At 43.4% G+C, this 27,132-nt stretch overlaps 2 protein-coding genes across 5 annotated transcripts in view; one reads left to right on the forward strand and one right to left on the reverse strand.

Moving 5' to 3' along the window:
• The window catches only part of Tdp1 (tyrosyl-DNA phosphodiesterase 1), a 67,350-nt gene extending 60,854 nt beyond the window's left edge, over positions 1-6,496 (reverse strand). The window contains exons 1-4 of one of the 2 annotated variants that reach the window (XM_042692862.1): positions 6,468-6,482; positions 4,531-4,731; positions 3,133-3,716; positions 91-134 (exon numbers count right to left, since the gene is read on the reverse strand). In XM_042692862.1, the coding sequence (XP_042548796.1) occupies positions 91-134; positions 3,133-3,709 (621 nt within the window). In that variant the 5' untranslated portion in view covers positions 3,710-3,716; positions 4,531-4,731; positions 6,468-6,482. Of the gene's footprint in view, positions 1-90; positions 135-3,132; positions 3,717-4,530; positions 4,732-6,467 lie in introns of both variants that reach the window. The other variant, XM_042692863.1, reaches the window with a different exon arrangement.
• A 1,199-nt stretch (positions 6,497-7,695) lies between these two features.
• Efcab11 (EF-hand calcium binding domain 11) overlaps positions 7,696-27,132 on the forward strand; it is a 136,856-nt gene continuing 117,419 nt past the window's right edge. For all 3 annotated transcript variants that reach the window (XM_042692674.1, XM_042692676.1, XM_042692675.1), the window contains exons 1-3: positions 7,696-7,839; positions 8,290-8,385; positions 10,182-10,227. In XM_042692674.1, coding sequence (XP_042548608.1) covers positions 7,765-7,839; positions 8,290-8,385; positions 10,182-10,227 — 217 coding nt within the window. In that variant the 5' untranslated portion in view covers positions 7,696-7,764. The remainder of the gene's footprint in view (positions 7,840-8,289; positions 8,386-10,181; positions 10,228-27,132) is intronic.

Genomic DNA, 27,132 nt, shown 5'->3' on the forward strand with positions numbered 1-27,132 from the left:
TGACGTATGTTCTGTTATAAAGTCATTTAATTATTGCCCACCTGAACAACATCAACAACAAGATCAACAACAACAAAACTTTACACTCACCTGAGCTGAAGAAACAAGCGTCCCAAATAGAGGAGATAAAATATCTACAAAGACAAAAGATAAAAATAGGATTCAGTCAGACAAAAAAAATCCTTAGGCCTAACAAGCATCATTATCTTATGTAACAGTTATGGATCATAAGGATTTGGATCAGAAAATAAGAAACTGAAAAGCTACCACAAAGTGACTAATACTTTAAAAAAATGTATGAAAAAAATGTCCCCATGCCATCATATGGTATTTATTACATGTCCTTTTACAAAATACAATGTAAAACTAAAATCTAACACTTCAATAGTAGCAGAGCTTTGAAGCTGTTAACACAGGTAACATGATGCCTGTTCATTCCAGGATCTGTGAATCTTCACATCTCCAAAATCCCTACTATTGTCTCTATCTTTTGAAATCTGGTCCATCTTTCAAGAACCATTTGAAGTCCCCCTTCCTCCATGAGATCTTCTAGACCACTCACAGTTCCAGCTTATGGGAGTCTGGCATAACAAACTGCATAGATTTAGATACCAGGAAGTCTTGAGTTAAGCCACAGCTCTGTGAACTTGGGCAGTAACTGTTCTAAACCCCAGATGATGTCCACAGAGGACCTCATGGGTTGTTCTGAGGGTAAAATATACTTAAAAGCTCTTTTCATGACATGATCTCCTCTTCTTCAAATCCTGGTGTTCCATCAAAACAAAACAATAAAACAAAAACAATTACAAAGAAAAAACCCCCCAAAAGATAGTCTACAGAATGGGAGAAAACATATTTCAAGCTAGTCAAAGAATAAAGAGAAGTATCCAGAATATACAAAGAGCTAATAAAAAAAATTAGTCAGCATAAGAACAAATTCAATAAATGGGCAAATGATCTGCAAACACAGTTCTTGGAAGAAGTACAAGTGGCTACTAACACAAAAATGTTCGTTTCCTTAGACATAAAGGAAATGCATACCAAAACTACATTAAGATCCCATTTCATCCTAGTGAGAGGGGCAGCCATCAAGAAAAAACAGCAAATGCTATTGAGGATGTAGGGGATAAAGAACCCTTATACTAAAAAACAGACCTACCTTACGATCCTGCCCTATCATTCTTGGTCATACGCCTAAAGGAGTGTGAATCAATATACAATCAAGGTACCTGAACACCCATGTTTACTGCAGCACTGATCACAGAAATCAGCTGAAATGTGCAACCACTGATAGATGGAAAATACTAATACAGAGATAGAGCGGGAGATCATCATGTGGAGATAAGCCAAGCTTAAATGGCCAAATTGCATTTTCTCACTCATTTGTAGTACCTAGACCCTAAATAATGATGATGATGATGATGATGATGATGATGATGATGGATGATGGAGTATGTATGTAAATGAGGCACTTCTGGATTGGGTTGAGTGGGAGGGGGAAGGAAATACCGAGGAGTGAAGAGGAACAAAGTATATTACACACAAACATACACACACACACACACACACACACACACACAAAGACAACCAATGGAACTTTCCAAATACTGTTTGAAAAAGAAGGAAAGAGGAAAGGGTAGAAGGGTGATATCATGGGGGGTGGGGGCGAACTTAATCAAAATTCACTAAGTGGATGTACAACATTATTACAAGGAGATTCTCCTCTTACTTTTTTTTTTTCCTGCTGGTCCTGGGACTTGGGCTCTGTTCCTATCTTTTCTGCTAGCATTCTGCCACCTGAGTCACAACTGCACTTCTGGCTTTTCTGGTGTTTAAATGGAGATAAGCACTTTCCTGCCTGAGCTGGCTTTGAACTGGGATACTCAGATCTCAGCCTCCAGAGCAGCTAGGACTACAAGCGTAAGCCATCAGTGGCTAGATCCCCTCTTACTATTTTGGCACTGTTTTCTGTGTTGTTCTCTCTAAAACAAAAGCACTGACAACTATCACTGATTTCTTCAGAGTATCTAGAAAAGAGATTCTTTAAAAAACTGTACAATTGAACTCATTACAATATGGGATTCAATTCATCAACAATTTACATTTAACACACAAGATATACAGATATATGAGCCAGAAAAAAAGGTTAATCTGAAAGAAGAGGAATCAGGTTTGTTGTTAAATCTGCCATGTGAATATACTGTTTAGGTCACTTCACACATTTGCGTGCTTTTCTGAACCCCGGTGTAGGGATGAGAGCCCTAAAACCTGAGGAATGCCAGGTCCTGAGTTAACTACAGACCAAATGAATGGTGGGTAGTGAATTTGCCTTCAAGTTTAGAGCTCCTATCTGAATGGCTGGTGGCTCACACCTATAATCCTAGCTACTCAGGAGGCTGAGATCTGAGGATGAAAGTTCAAAGCCACCCTGAGCAGAAAAGTCCATTAGATTCCTATCCCTAGTTAACTAGGAAAAAAAAAAAAAAAAAAGAGCTGGAAATGGAGCTATGGCTCAAGTGATAGTGTCAGCCTTGAGTGTATAAAGTCATGCAAGAGCATGAGGCCCTGAGTTCAAGTCCTAGTACTGGTGAAAAGAAAAAAATCTAGAGCTCCTGCCATCTGTAGCTATGGAGAACCACCAAAGGCCAACTTCTATTCCATCTCTGAAACATCTAGCTATGTGCTCTCCCTCTGGCTTTTGTTACAGGAACCCAGTCAGGTAACCTGACTAGACATTAGACTCCCCTGGAAGGCTTGTGAAAGCAAACTGCAGGTGCTGGCCCCAAGTTTGAGTCAATGAATCTGGGGTAAAGCTGAGAATGTGCATTCTCATGTGGCTGTCCCAGGGAGCAAGGCGAACAGCCGCCGTTAGGACGATGCTGTCTTGTTGAGGCAGTGCCACTGGTCAAGTTTAATTTTCACGTTAAATCCTGTGCTCAGGATCACCAGAGGCTGAGAATAAATGCCACCTACCCTCAGTAATCAGTTTCCTGTCAAACTCAGGCACCTGCTTATCAGAGAGAATTCTCCCTTCTCCCCCTCCAGTAAGTTAAGACACACAGGACCTGGAGGCGATCCCAGGCTGCCCTACTTGATTGGCAGGGAACGTGCCGGAACACTGTGCATCCTTACCCTTGATGTGCAGGGCTTTGCAGTTGTACTTCGCCTTAATTCCTGAGACTCTAGTGAGGTAAAACTGGAAAGGATTCCCTTTATCCAGCATGTCCCAAATGTCCTGGCCTTCCCCTGATGTCTCGTACTCATCTTTTTCCTCTCTGAGCCTGTGGCTAGCAGGAGGGCCAAGATCTGGGGCTTTGGGGGCAGCACCAGGTTTGGGAGAGGAGATGTCCTTTTCTTCTTTGACCAGCATGTTCTTGGCCTGAGGCTGCTGCTGCTCCTGCCATCCTGGCTGCAGCTCATCATCACTACTGGACAGACACCAGCCTAGGTCTTCCTGGGAACCACTCTTCTGCTTCTTGGGAGGTGAAACCGATTCTGTGTTGCTGAATTTCACAGGTGAGGTCTGTCTTCTGTGCGCAGCTTTCCGAGCCTCGGAGCAGGTGTATTTTGGCTCATTCCTGGCTCCCTGCTGAGCATGGGGGAGAGAAGATGTGCATGGCTTCTCCAATGGAGGTCGTGGGGGCTTCTCATCCTCGCTTTCATCACTGCTGGATATGGTCCACCTCCCGTAACTGCTTTCCTGAGTCATTGTGCTTCTGGAAAGGAAAGGTGGAAATATTTCCCATTCAATAAGCCACTGGCAAAATAATTTTATTACCTACAAATTCCCTATCAGATGAACTTCTACAACAGGTGCAGTACTTCTGACACCTAACAGAGGCTGGGTCACATAACTTGAGTCATTTCACACACTCTCCCTTGGACATCTTATTCTTAGATGCCCTTAGGGAAGAAGCTGGAGCCCAATTCTTAACCAAAATACTGGTTAACTCTGAAGCTTCTAACAAGAGCTTGGGGTTAAGGCCAATTTAAGGAATTTTAAGAGTCATTTTAAGATAAGCACTAGTGGCTCACATCTGTAATCCCAGCTTTATAAAAGAGACTATGATCTGAGAATCATGTTCAAAGCCAGCCCGGGCAGGAAAGTCCGTGAAACTCTTACCTCCAATGAACCACCAAAGAAGCTGGAAGTAGAGTTGTGGCTCAATTGAAAAAGCTTAAAGATAGCACCCAGGCTTTCAGTTTAAGCCCCAGTGGTAGCACAAGAAAAAAAAAAAGTAAAAAAAAGTAATCCCCCCTCCCTATTTTTTTTTTTTTTTGGTCGGTCATGGGGCTTGAACTCTGGGCTTGGGCGCTGTCACTGCGCTCTTCAGCTCAAGTCGAGCGCTCTACTACTTGAGCCACAACACCACTTCTGGTTTTCTAGTGGTTTATTGGAGATCAGAGTCTCACGGACTTTCCTGCCCGGGCTGGCTTTGAACCGCGATCCTCAGATCTCAGCCTCCTGAGTAGCTAGCATTACAGGCGTGAGCCACCGGCGCCCGGCTTCATTTTTTTTTTTAATCTTACTTTTTTGAAATAGGCCTCACTGTATAGGCCAAGCTGTTGTCAAACTTGTGGTGATTCTCTGGCCTCAGACTCCTTAGGGCTGGGGTGGAATGACAAAACACTGAAGAAAAACACTGAAGAAGGCAGAAGATGGAAGGGCCAGCTGGCTTCCAGAAGCTGGCAGAACCCTCAGTGGAAGTATTTTCCTCAGTTGTTTCCAATCTGCAAAGGTTAAGAAATCATATAACTGAGTTTGTTACAAAGTCAGCCAGGTTTTCTACAGGAGAGAATCAAGACTGATCTCTTCACACCTGCCTAAACAACTCAGCTTTTAAAAAACCTTTTATCCTTTCTGTTTAACTTCGACTTTTCTAGTGTACTAAACCCGAGACTGCTAGACAGATGCTGTTTTAAGCTGTTATACTTTTGCTTTAAAAGAACTATTTTAGTGTTTTGTCTTAGATTTTTTTAAAAAATTACTTGAGAACAGAAGCAGCACTTAAGGAAAAATGGAAGCGCACTGACTTCTCAAACAACACTAAAGCAAGGAATTTCGTAACAAAATCCAATTAAGAGGCCTCAGGCTGGGCGGAGGACACAGCTGAGCGGTGTAGCTGAATTGTGCAGAAGGCTCAACACTACTAAAACCCAACCAAACGGAGCCCAAACCACTGGAATCCTCAAGCTGCTCTCCTTCAATTCCTTCCCCATTCTAAAACAAATATTAGGCCTCAGAGTTTTAGTTGAGAAAGAATTCAGCTTCCAGTCAGAGAAATGTATCCTCAGAAGTTTTCTTCCTTACTTTGTTTTGTTTGAGATGCATCTTGCTATGGAGCCTAGACTAGCCTCAAATTTGCTATCCTAAAATTAGCTGTCTCTGGAGTGCTGGGTTGAGTCCCGTGTGTTTCTCAAGTTTGTGTGACATCCTCACATTAGGCCATGCCAAATCTCTGTCATCCCTGTTTTGGTTGTGTGTGGGCTATAGCATTTGCAGAATCTTGAGACCATCATCATTTCTTCCCCAGGACTACAGGAAGATTGCCACCTGTACCAACAACACAAATCCCCAAACCCTGAGAACTCCCTGAGCAACACAGTGGCTGTGAATTAGACAGTTTGTAGGTTTTATCTATTTTTTTCTCCTAACACCACAAGGGGGTGGGATTCCCAGTAATAAGGTAGGATTAAGTAGACAAATAATGTGCTTAAAAAGACATTTACTGGAGAACATAGCCCTTTGTATAGTCCTGTTTTAACTAATAGTGTTAACTACAAGATGGAGCGAAGAGCATTCCAGGTAGAGGGAACCGAACTTGCAAAGTGGAGGAGCTGGGAACCGAGTTCAGGACCGCTGCAAGGGCAGACAGAATTTAGGACAAGCAGTGATCCAGGATGAAGGAGGTTGGCAGAGACACTGGATTGTAATCTAAAACAACAGGGCCCCCAAGATGAGGAGTGCCTTGGCCTGATCTGCTCTTTTAGACGAGTATGTTTGCTACAACTCTGGGCGAGGAGAGTCCTGAAGGGTAGCTCAGGGGATGACGTCGGTTACTGAACAAAGTGGGATGGGAGAAGTAGGCCGCCGGTGGGAGGTGGGGGGGGGGGCGGATAACCAGGTATAGACTCACTTCATCCTTACAATCCTGTATCTCGGACCCCGGCCTCGCTCTCCCCCTTTATGGGGAAACTGAGGTCAGAAAGGCTGAGTGCTTAGCACGTGGGTGTGCAAGCGACAAGCTCTGGCATCCGAGCGCCCGTTTCCCCCATCCCCCACTAACCCCAGGCTGGGCTCACAGCGCGCGCCCCTCAGAGCCGCTGCTAACTGCAGGAAACTGGGGTCCTACGTAGCCCAGAATGGCCTAGCTGGCCATTCACGGGCTGGCAGGGCCCCACGAGGAGAGCGGAGCCGGATCCTGGGACGGCGGGAACAGAACCCACGGCAGTCGCAGCGCACGTACCTGGCACGCGAGTCCTCCGCCGCCGGCCCCGCCCCCTGCGGGGCACTGCGCCTGCGCACCGCGTTCAAACCCTGCGCTCGGTGCGCGCGCTCAGCTGCGTCACCTTCCCGGAAGCCCGCCGTGCGGTCTCGAAGTCCGCCGGATGCCGGGTGCCCGGGCGTTCCGCCCCCTCCCCCGCCGCCCCCGGAGAGGGGGGCGCTGGGAAATCTGGCTTCCCCCCGGCTCTCGGCTCACCCGCCGGGGACTTGCCAAAAAGGGGAGAAACGGGGGTGGGGCGGGAGAGGCGTGGGAACAGTTCCTCGATTAGCAAAGTTCCCCTCTTCCCTCCCCCTGTGCGGAGTCTCCGTGCACAGCCTCGGGCTCCGGGGCTGCCGCCAGGCCCGGCTGTCGAAGAATTTAGGGGGTGAGTTAAGATTAAAGGACCAAGAAATCTGTGTCCCAGGAGACGTGGGCTCGGCTGGCATGCAGAGGTTAGACCCTGCTAGAAAAATCAAAAAGTTACAGGGGTTCCCTCCAGACCTGGAACCACGAATGCCTCCTGGGGAACAGGTGTGTTTTTGTTAGAAATCCGTTTGGCAAGAGGACACTTCTCCCCCCCCCCCCCCCCAAACAATTCCTTGCCCGGAGAAAGGACGTCGGCTGTGCAAATGCAGACGTCCCTTCTCAAGCCAGGCATGACTTCCAGAAAGTCGGGTGCACAGTCTAAAAGGCCAGTTTAATTCATTTATTTCAAGTTCCTTTGGGTTTAATTCATTTATTTCAAGTTCCTTTGGGTCCAACCCGGCATCGGATTCCGGGATGTGACTTCGTTCTACGCTGAGCGAAGCATCCCCACTGATGGGCTGACTTAAATATGAATCGACTCCTACGCTTCGCTTAGCTCATTCCGTTCTTTTCCTGCTTGGCTCACACTTCTCTAGTGTCTCTCTTACTCCTAACCCGCCGTGGATCGAAACAATCCAAAGGACTGTATCGCGAGGCGGGCGAGAGACATCCCCGGCGGCACGCAAGGAGTTAAGAAACCAGGCTGGGGCGGAGCCAAGTGATGGGGGCGGGCCTGGGAAACCTACGCGCCCCACTCCGGGCCGTGGAAACGTTGCTCAACAAAACCTTTGGCCAATAGCACGTCCGAGTCAACGCCCGTGGCTCGCACGCTGTCCAATGGCAGGAGACATTGCAGTTGCGCGGTGAAGTTCAGCACCCTGAGCGGCGGTGGGCGTGGCCGCGAGGTGCTGGGGTCCCTGTGTGGCGGGAAGTGGTCCGGGAGTCGGAACCTCTGGGTTCGGTCCTGGCCGGGATGTTTTTATCCGAGGCTGGGGCCCGGCCTCGGACCCGGGAAGTTAGCCCGGCTGAACGCAAGAAGTGGGTGGAAGTAGGTGTCTGGAAGGCTACTCTTGAGTTTTGGAATTAAGTCTGCCCGTCTTCGTCTCAAGTCAGGTTAAGCTCAGGCCTAGACTGCCTTTAAAAGGCTCCTGGTGGATACTTAAGAGTCCTGGAGTTGTCGGCGCCCTGGCTTCTGTCCAATGTCCACTTCGGCCCACTTCCAGATTCCTTTCTTCTCCTCCCTGTCCATACTGGCTCCATGTTAGCCCTGTGTGTGTGTGTGTGTGTGTGTGTGTGTGTGTGTGTGTGTGTGTGTGTGTGTTGGATGGCGGGGAGGGGGGGGGTGAGGAGAGATAATAAAGTTTGGGTGATAAAAGCACACTTTTGGGCCCTACTCCTGAGATTGAGATGTTCAAGATTCAAATTTAGTGCCAACTAGTAATAAAATAAGAGTTTCTGATTTCTGTCACACTAACTGAAGGTGTTTAATATCCTTTAGGTGTTTAAAGCCTGTGATGAAGATAACAAAGGCTATCTAAGCAGAGAGGACTTTAAGGTTGCTGTTGTAATGCTGTTTGGGTACAAGCCCTCCAAGGTACAGCTTTCTCTATGTATTTAGGGATGGGGTAGATAACACAGTATGAATGGGTCTTAGGAAAACTGCCCTGGCTAGGTTAGATTGTTTATGGGGCACACTGATGAATTATAACCAATTTCAGAAATGTCTCCAGTACTGAGTTTGCTATTTCTTCTCAAGGACTCATCCCAGGGATGAATTAGAAATCTGCTTCACTGGAATCCACAAAACCATGAAGTTTTGAACAATTATGAAATAGTAGAAGAATGTCAAGAGAGAAGACTGGGAGGGGGATATTTGTAGCAGGAGGACTTCATGTAGGAAGTGACTTGCACTGTCTCTTCCCCTTAAAATCTTTTTTCTTTTGCTCTTAAGTTGTAAAAGCAATACATTCACATATTTAAAAAGGCAGACTGGGGCACCTTGAGTTCGGAGATGACTGTGAGCATACGGGTACGTTCACTCCTGGGTGCTGAGGTTCTTGTGTGAATCTCTCAGATTTTGCCAGCTCCCTTAGTGATGGGAACTAAAGAAGTGATGGCAGGAGATGGATGTGTGAGTCCTCATTTTACAGCTAGAAGCTCAAAACATGAAACTGGTTGGCATTACCCAGGAAGATCTCTTCAGAATGGAAGATCAGTAATCAAGAGAGGAAACAATTAGGGAAGCCAACATTTAAAAGGAGGTATAGGATTCCAGGAGGAAGATGGAGTGGAGCCATTTGAGAGGAACAAGAGGAACCAGGAATGTGCAGGGAACCCAAGATGGTAGAGAATTCAAGACTGACAGTGGAAAAAAATGTGAGAGCACTTGCTGAGGCTCTGATTCCTTAGGGTTTAGACAGCTTTGTAAGAATCGAGGGGAAATGGTTCTATGTTAATACTTCATATACAGATGGCCTCAAATGTGTTAAATTGCAGAGTGGGGGAAAAGCTGGACTATATCAAAATATTATGCAATGGTTTTCATTGATGGCCACTTTCTTTTCTTCATGATTTATATACTTGTCCACACCAATTGTATGTTCCTTTTGTGTATGGGGGGGGGAGGGGAATCCTGGGCTTGAGCAAAAACACAGCTCTACTTCTGGCTTTTTGGTGGTTAACTGGAGATAAGAATCTCCGGGGCTTTCCTGCTCTGGCTGGATTCAAACTGTGATCCTCAGAGCTCAACCTCTTGAGTAGCTAGGGTTGTAGACATGAACCACCAGCACTCAGCTTATATATTATTGTTGTGCTGGGAAGGTGGCTCAGTGGTAGAGCACTTGCCTTGCATGCTCAAGGTCCTGGGTTCGATTCCTCAGCACCACATAAGAAAAAAAAAAAAGCCATAAGTGGCACTGTGGCTCAAGTGGTAGAGTGCTAGCCTTGAGCTGAAGAGCTGAGGGACAGCGCCCAGGCCCAGAGTTCAGGCCCCACGACCGGACCCCAAAAAAAAAAAATATTATTGTTGTATCAGGAAAAAATTTAAAATGAAGCCATAGAGTTTATTGGAACAATTACTGTTTTTTAAATCTAAAGCAGAAAAGTAATCTTTTAGTTATGTTCTTATAGGGCAGCCAAATTGATTTTATGTACTTAAACTGTATTTGTCAATTGAATAAAGTTTTGGGAGCCATTGAAGTTTATAGCAGATTAGTGTCTGGTATCTTAGAGAAGGTGAAGGAAAAGTAAGATGTTGAGACATATTACTTTCCTTCCGGGTTCAATAAAGTTGGTTTCTCATAAAATACATCTTTTTTCTTAGCAGCTGGAATTAAAAACTTGTGTTGTTAAAACATTTGATAAAATTATATGCCCTATCTTCTTTTGTAGATTGAAGCAGATTCTGTGATGTCTTCAATAAATCCCAGTACTTCTGGTAATACGACAGTTAAGATTCATTTTCTGCCCCTTTTTTAGACATTCGCAAAACCAAAGTTTAAGAACATCATAATTAAGAACAAACATCATTTAAAACACATTTTTTTTTGTTTTTAATTTCAAAGGAAATGTTTTGATTCTTTTTAATTTTGGTTAATACATGTGGTATGTGTTTTAGTAGGATAATTTTAACAGTTGCACAGCATAAAGACAAAAATGCCATTCATCAGTTCACTCATGTTGAAAATGAGCTTGTGTTTCCTGACTTGAGTAGCTGACTGGATGAAGGTAGCAGTTACTGAAATAGGAGGACTGGGGTGAGGATAATTGTTTTGATGAGATTAAGAGTCTATGTATGCTAAATTTCAGAAGTTTCAATCCATTGTGTTATAGCAATTGGACTGTATCAAATGTGGAGCTCAGAGGGAAGCACTGGCTAAAGAAATGAATTTGGGGTCATCAGTAGCTTTAAAAATTACTGACTAGATGAGAGTACTTAGAGAACTGCATAGATTGAAAAAAAATCTTAGGATTTGTAGCCAATAGAGGTTAAGTAGAGAATGAGAAAAAGGCAAGGAGACTTAGCAGTCTCCAAGGAGCAAGAAGAAATCAAGTGTCCAATCAAAAGCCAAGACAACTCGGCTCCAGTGGCTCATGCGTGTAATCCTAGCTGCTCAGGAGACTGAAATCTGAGGATTGCAATTTGAAGCTAGCCTAAGCAGGAAAGTGCATGAGACTCTTCTTTCCAATTAACCAGTAAAATTCAGGAGTGAAGCTGTGGCTCAAGTGGTAGAGTACCAGCCTCATGCCAAAATACCTAAGAGAGAGCTCAAGGCCCTGAGTTTAAGCCCCCCCCCCCCACGATTGGTGAGTATTGCCATGAACAGCGTGTGATATGATGTGATGTGAACATCACCTGATAGGTTGGGTAGATAAGAACTGAGGAGAAACCATTGTTGGAACTGGCAGCCTAGAGGTCTTTGTAACTTGAGTAAGAGGAGTTTCAATGTGATAGCTTCAACCTATTCATATTAATACTTTTTACTGCATAAAAATGATGTAATGGAATGAGCTCAGCTGCCCTATTAAAAGACAGATGTTGTCAGATTGGATTTTAAAAAGCAGGGCCTAACTCTGTGTATGTAGCCTACAGGAGCCCACTTTATATATAAAGGCACAAAAACTAATAGTGCTCAGGCCCTGAGTTAATACTGAGATTAACAATACTGAAAGATATCAAACATGGTTTCCACCTTTGGTTACCTACCAAAAAAAAACCTAAAATCTTTTTATATACAAGGTAGATATGTCATATGAAATGCGACTTTTAGAACATTATTAGTAGAAGAATAAGGTTTTTTTCCCCATAATCCCTGACTTAATAGTGTTTCCATAGGTTTTTAATTACCTATTATAAATTTTCACACCTCCCAAATATTGTTTCTTGGATGTTTAATTAGCTGTAATGTATTGGTGAAACCTTTCGTCCATTTTTTCTTAGGATTTCCAGTGTACAAAAAGTCTGTCTTTTGGCAGAAGGATTTCCTGAATGTCTGGGCTGATCTGGTTTCCCTGGGTTAGGGGGTGCCATGATAAGTCTGTCTAGACAGCGATCTCCCTGCCTTGTTATTTTATGCAGTTTCTCTGTTTTGTGGCTTTTCTGGTACATCAGGGTGATTGGAATGAAAGGTACTGTTAGCAGCTCTTACTCATTCAGATTTCCTTTCTTGTGTGTGGCCTCTTGTTTCGAATTGAGGATTTGATTTCAAATCCTTAAGGATTTGAAGGTTTTTTTTTCCATTTTGAGGGAAGGTTAATTTTTTTTATTAGTGCATATTAATTGTATTTTTCTTTTTTTTGTTGGTCGTGGAGCTTGAATTCTGGGACTGGGCACTGTCTCTGAGCTCTTTAGCTCAGGGTAGCGCTCTACCACTTAAGCCACAGTGCCCACTTCTGGCTTTTTCTGTGTATGTAGTGCTGAGAAATTGAACCCTGGGCCTCATGCATGCCAGGCAAACACTACCACTCAGCCACCTTCCCAGCCTGGGAAGGTTAATTTTTGTTTCCTTAATTCTCTCTGAGATACAGAATGTGGTGAATTCTGCAGGAAGTTTTCCTACATTCTTTGCCTGTGTAGTTGTCTGATAGAAAGATAGAGTGGTCTGATAGAAGGGTTCACTGCTGGAACTTTTGTCCACATTCAGTGTGTTTACAAGACTCAGTATTTTTTCATACTACACCTGATTTCATAGAGAGGCTTTTCCATTGGTATTGCATTCATGTCCTACCTTCTCCTTCCCTCTCTCCCCCAGGGCTTGAACTCAGGACCTCACACTTAGGTGGCATTCTACCACCAGAGCTATGTAACTCTAGCCCAGCTTTTTTTTGCTGATTACTTTTGGAGATGGGATTTTTAAAGACTTCTCTGCCCTTGTTGGCTTTGAACCTAGATGCTCTAGATATCCTCTCCTGAGTAGCTAGGATGACAGGCATGAGCCACTAGGCCTGGTTTAAAAGCTCCTCTTGTGTATTCACACAAGATACAAACTAAGAGGTGGCTAGTAGTAAATGAATATCTAGGTATGTCATGGATTCTCTCTTCCTCTGTGTGTTTTCCTAATATTAGAGAGAGGTTTGACTTGAAACTGAACATAGCTTATGCTCACATGGTTGACAAAAGTCCTTCCTCTTGAGGTCTCTAGGGTTTGAGTTTTGCCTTTATGTAAAAGTGTTTCTCTCAATTTTTTCAGTCATGGGACTTATTCCTCCTTCCTATACTTCTCCTATTTCTTTTTTTGTGTCAGTACAGGGACTTGAACTTAGGGTGTAGGCGCTGGCTCTTAGCTTTTCTGTGCAAGACTGGTGTTTCACCACTTGGGTCATAGCTCTACTTCTGGCTTTTTGGTCATTAATTGGAGATAAAAGTCTCATGAACTTTCCTGCCAGGGCTGGCTTTGAACTGGGATCCTCAGACCTCTCCTTCCTGAGTAGCTAGGATTACAGGTATAAACCACTGGTGCCTAGCTTGGAACCTTGTTTTGGCCTGCATTCTTGTGTGCAGACAAGAGTGCCTTCCATTCATTATGGCCGAAGGATTTCTTCACCTGGACTTTTTTGATACTGAAAATAGACTTCCCTCTTATTCAGGGTTTTCTGACTTTGATCAGGTGCTCAGGGACCTGCTCTAGTATGCTGTTCCTTGCATTTAATATCAAAGGATGACTCTCAAAACCATTTCTCAATCAAATCATTAGCATGCTTACTCTCACAGCTTCTTTTCCCAGTAATTAATTTTAAAGTATATTTCAGAAGCTTTCAAAGTTTTAAATTAGTCATCTGAGAAATTTGGGGAATATCAGAGGAAGGATTAGTTTGGAGGAATGAGGTCAAATGTTGCTGGTTAGCACCTTGTCCCAAAATTGCTCTGAAATCAATGTGATTCTCCAGGCTGGCAGTCCTTTTCCTTCTTCCGATCTTGATGTCAATATCAGATTCATTTCTTCAGGATTAAAGGAACAGATTTACAACCAGGTCACTGGCTCTCCAAGTAGCTTTTCATATATATATATTTTTTGTTGGTCGTGGGCTTGAACTCAGGGCCTGGGTGCTGTCCCTGAGCTTTTTTGCTCAATGCTAGTGCTATACCACTTTGAACCACAGTGCTACTTCTAGTTTTCTGGTGGTTAATTGGAGATAAGAGTGTCACAGAGTTTCCTGCCTGGGCTAGCTTCGAACCACAATCCTCAGATCTCAGCCTCCTGAGTAGCAAGGATTACAGGCATGAGCCACTGGCACCTGGCAAGCTTTTCATATTTACCTGAATGGAAGTGTAGTCCTCAAAGGCATAAATATCCAAGTGGAATGACTCAGTTGCCATCCAGCAAGAAATCACCCCCAAACTCTACTGCCAACACAAACTTTTTTCTATTGGAACCCTTCAATCCTGACTCCATTTCAGCCCATCAATTCCCTTTCTTCCCTATTAATGCCATGAGAACCATTTATAGGATATTTCTCTTGATAGAAGTAGCTTCATGTGCAGATAATGTGTCTTTTCAGATACGTTGTCTCTCTCCTTGCTGTTCTAATCTTGAAGAAGAAAGTAAATCTTGATCTTTGCTTCCCAGAGGGTATTTATTTATTTGCAGCTTCACAAAGTTCCCACAGGTTGCTATGACTTGGAAATTCTACTTGTGTCATCCACAGCTCTTCTTACTTCAAACCAAGGTCATGGCAGGTGTCTGCAGGGCCTCATGGCTGAGCAGCCTCTGGGGCAAAGTCCAGACTCGTGTCCTGGGCTGACCCTGGCTTATCCACCCTTAGGCAAGGGCAGGATTCTGAAGATGGATGCACTTAGTTTTTGCTTTGGGACTGTAGCTGGATATGCAGGTTCTGCTTCTCAAGATCTTCTAGTCTTCTTAGAAGATAGAGTCTGTCTGTGAACATTAAGAAGAGTGACAGGCTACATCAAAGCAATTAGAAATAAGAGTAGGGTGTGTGAAAGGAAAGTACATACCGGGAGAATTTGAGGGCAGTCAGAATAAGTAGCAAAAAAGATACCACTGATGTTTTTAAAATTGCCTGTCACCAAACAAGCAAATATTTGCAGAAACTGTTTAAGGCAGCTGGGCACAGGTGCTAGTAATCCTAGCTACTCAGAAAGCTGAGACCTGGAGAATCGCTGTTCAAAAGTCAGCTTGGGCAGAAAAATCCATGAGACTCCATCTCCTGTTAACTGGTGTGAAGCCAGGCTGGAGTTGTGGCCAAGTGGTAGAGTGTCAGCTGAGAATCTGAGACCTTTATTTCCTGTCCTGGTATCTGCATAGAAAAAGGAAGGAAGGGAGAAAGGGGCATGGGGAAGGGGGAAGGACTATTTAGGCCATCCGAGAACAAGGAAATGTCTTTGTAGGAGAAAAAAGTTTCAAGCAGATCCCTAATTGAGATTGATTTCTGTATGCAGCATTATGACCTCTTTTATAAGGTTTTATTACAATTCCTGTTCATAATGTCTGTACATAAGACGAAAGAAGTTTGCAACCAGCAAAGCCCTGAAACAGTCATCTGTCCCTTTTTCTTTGTCCCTTTTTCTAAATGAGGAAAGTGGGCCCCAGAGAAGAATAAAATCATATAGAAAAATAATGAAATATGACATACCTGGTATTTGTAGGCTCCTTTGGTTATATAACACTCTCATATATAGTACACTTGTTAGGACTGCAGGTGATGATTCTAGCTGTCCTTTCTTGAACAGTTACCATGTGCAGATCCTTGAGGAGCACAAGGCTGTGGACATTTAACACAACTCTGATCTTACCAGTGAAGCCCATTTGATGTTAGTAACATCCCAGTTTTGTTCTTGTTATTTGCTAAACTTCAAAAAGTTGTACAAGGGAGTTGCAATGTAACTTGTTGATTTAAGTGTCACCCCTTCCATCGCTCTCCCCCTGAAAGTCTGTTCTCTTCCCCAGACTCATTTCACTTTTCCACTTTTTTTTTTTTGTCGTGGGGCTTGAACTCTGGGCCTGGGCACTGTCCCTGTGCTCTTCAGCTCAATGCGAGCGCTCTACTGCTTGAGCCACAGTGCCACTACTTTTCCACTTTTTTTTTTTTATCACATGTGAACACTGAGTATACTGGCTTGATTTATCCCCAGTTCCCTTTTTCATTCATTCTCACAATGCCTCCTCCCCACACTTCCCCCTCTTAAAATCTCATTCAGCTTCCTGATTCTCATTTTTTTAAACTGATAATTGTTCTAAGGTTTACTCTATGCAGTTTCACTCTGGCAGATACTATATTTTAGTAACTTAATCTTAAGTGTATGCATATGCCCTTGTGTATTTACACAGGAGGTTATATTTTGGGGCCCACAAATCTGTCTATATCTCACATTTTTATTTGATCCATTCATCTATTGCAAGGACATCGTTTGTTTAGGGGGACACTGCTAACTAGTAAGCCACAGACCCAAGCAATCAGACCTTCAATCTTCTTCTAGTAATTAGTTAATAAACTCTTATTTACTTATTTGTTTATTTATTTAGTGATGCTGGAGGTTGAACTTGGGGCCTTGCACTTGCTAGGCAGATGCTCTACTGCTGAGCCATGACTCAAGCCTGGTTTTGCTGTAGATATTTTGAGATAGGGTCTAGCTTTATGCCCAGGCACCTAGCAAGACCCTAGTGAGGACCTTGTCTCAAAAATAATGCAAAAAACCCAACTGGGTGTTGTTGGGTCCCTGGCTTTTTGGGAGGTTGGGAGGGTCACTGTTTGAGGCCAGCCTGGGCAGAAGAGTTCGTGAGACCCCTTCTTAAACCATAGATAGGAGTGTCATGTACCTGTCATCTTCAGCAATATGAGACTGAAATTGGAAAGATGATGATTCCAGCCCTGTCCAGCCCAGGTAGGTAAGTCCATGAGACTCCACTTCAATGATGAAAGGCTGGGAAGTATTGATGTACACCTGTTATCCCACCAACAATGGGAAGCTTAAAATAGGTGGATTATGGTCCAGGTTTGCATCACTGTGGGAATTGAGGCTAGTGCAATAAAGAATTGAAAGTGTGGCTCAGCCATAGAGAGAGAGCCTGCCTAGCAGGCAGAGAGTCTCTGTGTTCAAACCCTAGTACTACCAATACAAGCCCAATACAACAACAATGACATGCATCCAAGAGGGATAATAAAGAGGAGAGAAAGTGAATCAGATAAAAAAAAAAAAACTATGTGCATGTATGGAGGTACCACAATGGAGGTACCACAATGCAATCCCTTTGTATAATTAATACATGTTGGTGTAAATAAAGAAAAGCAATGTGAAACAAAACCCAAGACCCAAAAAAAGAAGGCCATGTGCTCTGAGTAAACAGGTCTCAGGTATCCTGGCTGCATTGTGGGATAAATTGTAGGGCATTTAACATGAAAAACAGCAGTTAAGCAGTTAAGAGCTTGGGCCTCTTGCTTATTGTATGTTAAATGCTGCAGATGAGAACCAGGTGAGTGCTGAACCACCCACTGCCCACTTTGCCCGCCCAGCTCTTGTCCCTACTCTACACAAACCCTGTCCCATGGGTCAGTGGGCAAATCACCTCAGTTTTGCTTTCACTAGTTGGTTGCATTGAATGTTTTTTCCTTATAAGATCACATTTTATAACACTTTCTAGGAACTTGACTTTTAACCTTTTAACTTGGAATGATGGCAAAATCAAAGAGATTGACTCACCCTCATGGTAATTATGGGCTGTCTGACTCAACCATGCTATCCAGTGTAAGTTCAATTGAAAAAATAATTTGTGGGTGATTAGGTTAATGGTCAATTGGCTCGAATGCTTTTATCTCTTACTATCTTGTCTGATGTGTTATTTGACTATTACATATATCATTCTCCTAAATTTAAATTTTCATTTTCTAGTCTTTGTAAGGCCTTGTAGTTATGTGTGTCTTGGGGTTTGGGGACAACCTTTGGAACAAAGACCAAGGAAAAGCTGGGTAATCTCATTTCAGTTAGATGCTTCATTCTTTTCTGTAATTAGAAAACTGCATACAAATTAAGGTCACTGTGTTTATTTGTATGTGTGTGTGTGTGTGCACGAGCACACACATGTGCACACGTGTATACCAGTAGTGGGTTTGAACTCAGGGCCTGAATGCTATCCCTTAATTTATTTCTCTCAAGGCTAGCACTCTACCACTTGAGCCACAGCTCCACTCTGGCTTTTTGGTGGTTCTCATGGCTTTTGCTGCCCCAGTTAGCTTTGAACCATGATCCTCAGATCTCAGCCTCCTGAGTAGCTAGGATTACAGGCACCTAGCTAGATTACTATGTCCTGAAGTCATAATCATGGTGTCATACAGAAATTTATCCATTAATTAATTAAATTATCCATTTAGAGAGTGATGGATATGTTTCATGTAAGGATGGGAAGGAATAAGATACTGATATGGATGTTAAGGATGATTTTTCTGTGTGTGTGTGTGTGTGTGTGTGTGTGTGTGTGTATGTGTGCTATTACTAGGGCTTGAACTCAGGGCCTTGTGTTCTCCTTTGTTTTTTATTCTCAAGCCTAGCACTCTTAGCACTTGAATCACAGCTCTACTTCTGGCTTTTTACTAGCTAATTGGAGATCTTTTATGCTTTTATGCTTGGACTGGTTTCATATTATGAACCTAGGGTGACTTTTTTCTAAAATCAACATGTTATATACTAGAGAGGTAAAAAAAAAAAAAAAGTTCTTTTATGGTCAGATGTTACACAAATGCTGTAGGCAAGAAAACTCCTTAAGAAACTGAGTGCCGGTGGTTCACACTTGTAATCCTAGCTATTCAGGAGGCTGAGATCTGAAGATCATGGTTTGATGCCCGCCTGAGCAGGAAAGTCCATGAAACTCTTATTTCCTATAAACTACCCCCAAAAAAGCCAGAAGCAGAGCTGTGGCTCAAGTGGTAGAATGCTGGCCTTGAGCACAAAAGCTCAGAGACAGCACCCAAGCTATGAGTTCAAGCCTCAAGACTGACACAGGAAGGAAGAAAGGATGGAAGGAAGGGAGGGAGGGAAGCAAAGGAAGGAAAGAGAGAGAGAAAAAAAAGGAAGAAAGAAGAAGAGAGAAAGAATAGGAGCCCCTTAAGAAAGGAAGGAAGGGAAGAAAGAGAAAGCCCTTAGGAGTTCAGAGTTCCTAGGCAGATGTGTGTGTGGAGTCGGCCATTGGAGGTGGGTGGGATTCAGATTTGGAGAAAACTGGAGGCTAGAATGTGTAAGTGAATGTGGAGAGGTGTCATGTTCCTCCAGCTCTGGGGGCCTCTCTGCTCTGCCAGGCAGAACTCAGCATTTGGATTCAGATCATCTTCCCACTCCTCCCTGCCCCCCTTGTACTCCCACCAAAGCATAGGATGGTCTGGAGATTTCCTGTGGCCTTTGTCCTCAGCACGTAGCTGGCCGGGCTAAGGCAGGTTACCTAATGGCAGGTGAGGACCCTGTCTTCATACAACTCTACAACACTTGTGGGGTTTCTCTCATAGGTTTTCTACCCCCACGGTGTCCACCTTCAGTGGCCAGAATTGCTCCCAGATTTCTGTCCCTTTTCTAACAACCCCTGACATTTCCCCATTCAGATTTGTATCCCCAGGCCCAGTTAATATAGCATCTTACCATGAGCTGAACCTTGGAGTATTATTACCACTGGTGCCTATAAATTGCACACCTCATGACCATAAGTAATCTGTGTTCAGCCTCATCTTCTCATCAGATGGGAGTTGAGAATTGGGATGGGTTAGGGACCAGTTTGCCAAGCAGGAGAATGAGGCTTTAAATCGCACTGTCAATGTGTTAGGCCTTTGCCCTGTGAACATGGAGGGATCTTTGGAACTTTATGAATAGGAGATGTACATAATAAAAAGGGTAACAATTCCCATCCGTATTTGATGGAAATAAGGTTTTATTGGCTTGGATTTCTCTCTTCTGTTGTGACCTATTTTTACTCATTTTCCTCCCAGTGATATAGTAAAACTTGATTTCTTCCGTTAAGGTAGATTCTTTTTTCTTGATTCTCTGCTTTTCTCCAGGCAGCTGGAAGAACTTATTAGCCCTGTGATTTTCCTTATCTGTCTTGCTGTGACAACCTCATTGCTGATCTAACTTCCAGCTTCTGCTTTTACAATCTTCTTATGCAAACACATCATATACCTTTTTCCCTCCATGGCCTCCAAAAGTCATATTCTGAATTTGATCTCTCAACTAGAGCAGGCTTACATTATACTTACTTTCTGGTGCCAATACTGCCGATACTGGGACTTGAACTCCGGACTTGGGAACTGTCCTTTAGCTTTTGGAACTGCAGCTCCACTTCTAGCTTTTTAATTGTTAGTTGAAGGTAAGAGTCTCTTCTTGCCCAGGCTGGCTTCAAACCCTGATTCTCAGATCTCACCCTCCTAAGAGCTGAGGTGTGAGTCACTTCATTCTTGCAAGTCCTTTGTTTTAGGCCTTTTCAGTCTTTGGGAATTAATGCATGGCACAATGAACATGAGCTCCTTCCCTTTCCCTTGATCGAGGACTGGACTTCCAGTCCAAGTAACCTAGCATTTTTATTGTTTCCTTCATAACTCTCCCCAGGTTTATTAAAGTTTCTAATTTGAGCTCACTGTGCTAGACAGACACTAGACTACTTCACTTTCAAGAGGATTTCTCTGTATGTGCCAATCTTGAAGCTTAGTGATGTGAAGTACACACATACACACTACACATAGTGGAACTTTCAAGGAGAAATTTTGTATTGTTTTATTGGATTCTTTGAATATCTCCACCCCTGTGGTGAAAGATGATTACTCTCCTGAGAAATGGCTTTAAAACAAGACAAAAAACAAACAAACACATACACAAGTAGAAAAAGAAATAACATCCCTAACCCATCTGCCTATATTTCTATATCACACGAATTGAATAGTTTGAGATGTGAAAATAAATAGCTGTTTTCATTAGAGAACATGAAAAAAGTCCATTTTACTGAGGGGATAGGTTATAAAATGGGAGGGGGTGTTTTCCCAGTTGTGTGAGAAGTGTAGACTTTCAGAGTCAGGGTTTGTGAAGAAGATCGGTGCTTGGCATGGTGTGGACTTTAAGTACCCTTCAGAGACCATGACTCGGGTGTTTGGTTCCTAGCCTGTGCTGCTACCAGGAAGTGGAGGAACCTTGAGAAGGCAGAGCTTAGCAGAAGGAAGTTAGGTCTTTGGGGTGGGCCCTTGAAGGAGATATTAGAACACCAGTCTCTTTCTTTCTTTCTTTCTTCCTTTCTTCCTTTCTTTCTTTCTTTCTTTCTTTCTTTCTTTCTTTCTTTCTTTCTTTCTTTCTTTCTTTCTTTCTTTCTTTCTTTCTTTCTTTCTCTCTCTCTCTTTCTTTCTTTCTTTCTTTCTTTCTTTACTTCTCTGCTGCCATCCAGTGAGCAGTTTCCTTTTCCATGAGCTCCTGCTGAGCCGAAATAAACCTGTTTTATTAAGGAACTTTCCTACTAGGAAAGAAAAGTACAGACTGCAGATACAGAGTCCAAGTACACAGGCAGTGTCTGAATACCTTCTGTAGACATATTTATAAATGCAGGGGAGCACACAGATCCACCTGTGTGTGGTGATATTAATTTGTAACTCCAGTATAGAGTCTTTGGGTAACTGTTATCAGTGGAACACTTTACATAGAAAAGTCAACATTGTGTGTGGAAGTGGAATTTTCCAAACCTATTCTTTGACTCTAGGGAGAATACTGGTAATACATTTCTCATTGGATACGAAACCTGGTGCCAATGGAATGATTGAAAGTATTGTGAGGTGGTAATTTCAGGTTTGAATATTGTGACAGCAGGTGGAGCTAACACTAGGAATTCTATTTCTAGGCCATTTAAAAAGCAGCAAGAGATACAAAACTTACATTAGTGTGCTTATATTGCAGAGCTTTAAGAATAGTAAATTATTAGCTTTGGGAAGTGATCACATTGTTACAACAGGAGAGCCAAGCTCAGTGAAGCCTCTGTCTTTTCAGAAAAGGGATTTGGTTTGTATGTGTATCCTTCTGGAAGACAGCATGGGGGCAGGGCATGCTAGAAAGCACAATTTAGTATGTCCTCAGTGCTTTGACCCCTCCCCTTCGAGTCAAAATCAACTTTATATAAAATATAAGGTGTGTGACCGGGGGAGCAGTATAAAAGAACTCGATCAGTGTACCAAGTTACTTGTGTTATTTATTAGATTCTTTCTAAGCTGTAATAAAACATACAATTTAAATCTGCATACATTTTCTCCTAATAAAAACTAAAGAACATTTGCTTTTTAATACTCCAAGAGTGTGAAATACAGGCCTGGATATTTTATAGCTCCAAATACATATGTGACATCCGAATACATAATGTATTTGGTTTTTAGCATATATTCACTGTTCAAAATAATAGATTTCTTTATGATATTTTCATCTACACATATAACGTTCTTAGATTATGTTCTCCACTTCTGCTCGGCTTTCTCTTGTTCCCCTTCCTCCAGGTTCCCTTTCCTTTTCCATTTCTACATTGGGGGTAGGGGGAGGGAGGGGCGGGGACTCAGGGCCTCATGCTGTGCTCTCACACAGTTTCTTGGCTCATAGCAGGCTCTACACCACTACACACTCATGCATCAAACCATAGGACTGTGCTACAGCCCCATCATTTCTCTAAATCAGATGCAGTCATAAGTCAAGTGCATTTTCCCACTCTCTGAATTTTGTTTATTTTGTACTAGATTATCGTGTATATATTAAAGTCGGAGTTTCTACAATGACAGTTCATTTTGATGGCTGTGTGAATAAAGTGACCTACTTTCTGGGCATTACTTTGCAGTTATAAGATGAGTTATAAGTTCTTCTAAGTTATAAACACATCTTAATGCTTTTTGCTGAAAACTAGAAATAACATCTTCCTACTTTTTTGTTTCTGTTTTAGTTTTGGTTGTTGATGGGTCTCAAACTTGGACTTTTTTGCTGAAGGCTAGGGCACTACGAACTTGAGCCACAGTGCTACTTCCAGTTATTTGGTGGTTAATTGGGGATGAGTCTCTGCCCAAGCTGGCTTTGAACTATGATCCTCAGACCTCAGCCTCCTGAGAAGCTAGGATTACAGATGTGAGCTGCTGGTCTCTGGTTCTAGTTGTTCTTTTTAGCCAAACTGAAGTTCGAATTCAGGGCTTGAGTTCACTAAGCAAATGCTCTGTCCTTTTAGCCACCCCTAACTTTTTTGCTTTGGTTATTTTTCAGGTAGGATCTTGTGTTTTTGCCCAGAACCATCCTCAGGCCATTGTCCTCCTACCTTTGGCCTCCCACATAGCTAGGATATCTGGCTTGTTAAATTGAGATGGAGTTTAGCTAACTTTTATGCTTAGGCTGGCCTTCAGCCTGGGTCTTTCTGATCTCTTTCTCCAAAGTAGATGGGATTATAGATATGAGCTACCATGCTCAGCTTTTATTTGTTCTTATTTGTTCATTGCATATTACTTATTCAGCAAACGTGTAATAGCTGTCCACAACATGTGGAACACAAGGCAAAGTCTTGGAGATGAAATTCTGGACAGTGCAAACTACTTTCCCTGCAAGTGTGGACAGATAATTACCACAGATCCTAATCACAGACACTGGACTCCATCACAGCAAAGTGACTTGACTAGGAGAAATCAGGGAAGCCTCAAAGATGGAGATGATGCTCAAGCTACATCTGGAAGGAGATATAAGCAGAAATAAAGGAGAAAGTGCTTTTCAGGTGGTATGCTTCTATAACCAAAGGTAGCAGGTGCTCAGAGCACTGGGGATTTTGCTAGGGAGACCACCAGAGAAGTAGGCTGGGGTCAGATTATAATTAGTCCCATAAAATCCACCATCATCAATGAAGAAATTAATGAAGAATTGAAGCCTGGTGCTGGTGGCTCACACCTATAATCCTAGCTACTCAGGAGGCTGAGATCTGAGTATCGTGGTTCAAAGCCAGCCTGGGGAGGAAAGTCCATGAGACTCTTATCTCTATAAACCACTCAGAAAACAGGAAGTGGCACTGTGGCTCAAGTGGTAGAATGCTTGCCTTGAGCTGAAGTGCCTAGGCCCAGAGTTCAAACCACTTGACTGTCAAAAAAAAAGGAAAGAAAGAAAAGAAAAGAAATTATTTAAGAATTTCAACAGCTCCAGAAGCAACTTAATTTATTTGCTTTTGAGGTTTATGAAATTAATGTTGTGGATATGCTCTTCTGTCAGTGTGGCTGACTAAACTTCAATGTTAACTTCAGCTAGCATTTTAAAGTATGTTCTCTGGTCGCTGGGCGACTCAATGGCAGTGGACCTACATCATCAGTTGCTATCCTTCGCATCTACAGGGAGGGGGAAGGGCTACCCATGCTAATTTAGTACAGTGCAGTCACCCCATGGAGCACAGGTGCTGTGCTTCAGCCACGTGCACATGGTGTCAGTACTGAACATGCACACACGGACTTTGTCCGTCTGCCCTTAACACTAACAATTATTTACATAGCTTATATCACTATTGGGCATCGTGAGATGACTTAAGGTATTTGGCAGGATAGGTGTTGGTTGGACATAGTCCAGATTGCCCCAGTGGATGCTGGGAAATGTGCCTTGCTTGCCTCCCTGCAGCTTCCCCTTAGTTGTTTGTATAGCATTGGATGCTCGTCATATTCCAGTCACAACTCCTCCCCACCAGTCTTCCTCTTTATCCAGACTTCATCTTTTTTTAACTTCTATTTTAAATTTTATTTTTTGAGCTTGTAGTACTTGAACTCAGGGCCTGGGCACTGTTCCTGAGCCTCTTTATGCTCAAGGCTAATACTTTACCACTTGAGCCACAGTGCCACTTCTGAATTTTGAGTGGTTAATTGGAGATAAGAGTCTCATGGGAATTTTTCTGCCCAGCCTGCCTTCAAACCAAAATCCTCAGATCTCAGCCTCCTGAGTAGCTAGGATTACAGGCGTGAGCACTAGCACCCAACTCTCCTCTCCTTAAAGCACCCCTCAACTCAGAATTTATAGGTTATGCTTGCCATCTTGTTTCCACCCCACCACAAACATTCCAAGCCTAAAGCTATTGTGGCAGCCATGTCTGTAGGTAGTCATTTCTCCGGGACTGAGAGAACCAACAAAATTGTAGGACTGGAAGTAATGTTTTTCAGATCACTTCTGTGATAAAGATGATCAGGCCAGGCGTCGGTGGCTCCCGCCTGTAGTACGAGCTACTCAGAAGGTTGACAACTAAGGATCATGGTTTGAAGCCAGCCAGGGTAGGAAAGTCTGTAAGACTCTCATCTCCAATTAGCTACCAAAAAAGCTGGGAGGGGAGCTGTGGCTCAAGTAGTAGGTAGAGCTCTATCCTTGAGCAAAAGAAACTCAGGGATAAGCACCCAGGCCTTGAGTTCAAACCCCAATACTGGCACCCTCCCAAAAAAAATTGCAATCAGATCATGTCAATTCTCAACTCAAACCTTTTATTGCTTCCTGTTGCAATTTAAATGAAGCCCAGATTATTCCCTTTTGGCTCAAGAGGTCCTGTCAGATCTGACCCTGCCTCCTTTACCAGACTTGTCTTCTCTCCCTCCCTCTCTCCCACTTTCCCCCTCCCTTTTTCACTCTCTCCCTCTTTGGTCTTCTCACGGTTTTCCAGGTTTTCCAGCCATACGTGGCCTCTTTTCATTTTCCCACCTTCCCAACTGGTGGTCTTAGCACAGACTGCTTTCATTGATGCTTAGGTCTTATCTAAGTATCTCCTGTAAGAGGCCTCTCTCTCCCTCACTAGGCTGTGCTCCAAGTGTTCCCCCAGTCTCTTTCTGTGGCCTAGTGTGCTAATGTGGCCCTTACCTAAAGACCCTCTATATCCCAACTGAGCCAGTGTTTTCCTTGGAACCAGACTCATGTCCTTCTCTTCCCTGTATGTTTCCAGAGAGTCCTAAAAAACATAAATCTGAATTGGTTTTTTTTTTTTATTAAATCTTTGACTTTTTAAAATTAAATCCTTGACTTTGAATAAGAGAACCTAGGCAAATTAAGGGGATTATTATTATTAGCATTAGCTTTTTTTTTTTTGGGTCCGGTCGTGGGGCCTGAACTCTGGGCCTGGGCGCTGTCCCTCAGCTCTTCAGCTCAAGGCTAGCACTCTACCACTTGAGCTACAGCGCCACTTCCGGCTTTTTTCTTTTTTTGCTTATATGGTGCTGAGGAATCGAACCCAGGGCCTCAGGCATGCAAGGCAAGCACTCTACCACTGAGCCACCTTCCCAGCCCCAGCATTTTTTTTTTGTCAGTTGTGGGGTCTGAACTCTGGGCCTGGGTGCTGTCCCTCAGCTCTTCAGCTTAAGGCTAGTGCTCTACCACTTGAGCCACAGAGCCACTTCTGGCTTTTTCTGCTTATGTGGTGCTGAGGAATTGAACCCAGGGCCTCATGCATGCAAGGCAAGCACTCTACCACTGAGCCACCTTCCCAGCTCCTATTTTTGGCATTTTTAAACTGTTTTAGAGCCCGGCTGCTGGTGGCTCATGCCTGTAATCCTAGCTACTCAGGAGGCTGACATCTGAGGTCATGGTTCAGAGCTAGCCCAGGCAGGAAAGTCTGTGAAACTCTTATCTCCAATAAATCACTAGAAGGGCTGGGAAGGTGGCTCAGTGGTAGAGCGCTTGCCTTGCATGCCTGAGGCCCTGGGTTCGATTCCTCAGCACCACATAAGCAAAAAGCAAAAAGCCGGAAGTGGCGCTGTGGCTCAAGTGGTAAAGCGCTAGCCTTGAGCTGAATAGCTGAGGGACAGTGCCCAGGCCCAGAGTTCAGGCCCCACAACCGGACCCCCCCCCCCAAAAAAAAAAAATCACTAGAAAACTGGAAGTGGAACCATGGCTCAAGTGATAAGAGCACTAGGCTTGAGCTGAAGAGCTGAGAAACAGCGTCAGGTCCAGAGTTCAAGCTCCATGACCGCCACTACCACCAACAAAAAACACAAAAAATCTATTTTAGAACAAAAAAAAGTCTATTTTAGGAAAGATAGGCTGAACACCCGTGGCTTTACTACAAAGCAAAATGTCCCATGTGGTTTATTACATGATTTGGTCTATTTTTAAAACAGAATGATAGCTTTTTAAAAATGGAAATCAAGCATTATAAAAATGAACTTCTCTCTCTAAATATATATACACACACATATTGAGCTCAACTCACTTACATGTTTAAATTCTTGGCTCTGCTTCTTAAACCTACTGCAAAGATCACATTAGAATTCAGTTTAATAGACATTGTAAGCACAGTATCCAATCTCACATTATCCTGCTGGGCTCTTTTATTAGGCGAGTCACAGGAAGCTAAGCCCGAAGCTGCTGGGCACATTGTGGGGTGTAGCCAGGGCTGGGAGTAGAGCCAGCTCT

Source organism: Dipodomys spectabilis, unplaced genomic scaffold (assembly GCF_019054845.1).
Source record: "Dipodomys spectabilis isolate Male_0828 unplaced genomic scaffold, ASM1905484v1 ptg000157l, whole genome shotgun sequence".
In the NCBI taxonomy this organism is placed as follows: Eukaryota; Metazoa; Chordata; class Mammalia; order Rodentia; family Heteromyidae; genus Dipodomys; species Dipodomys spectabilis.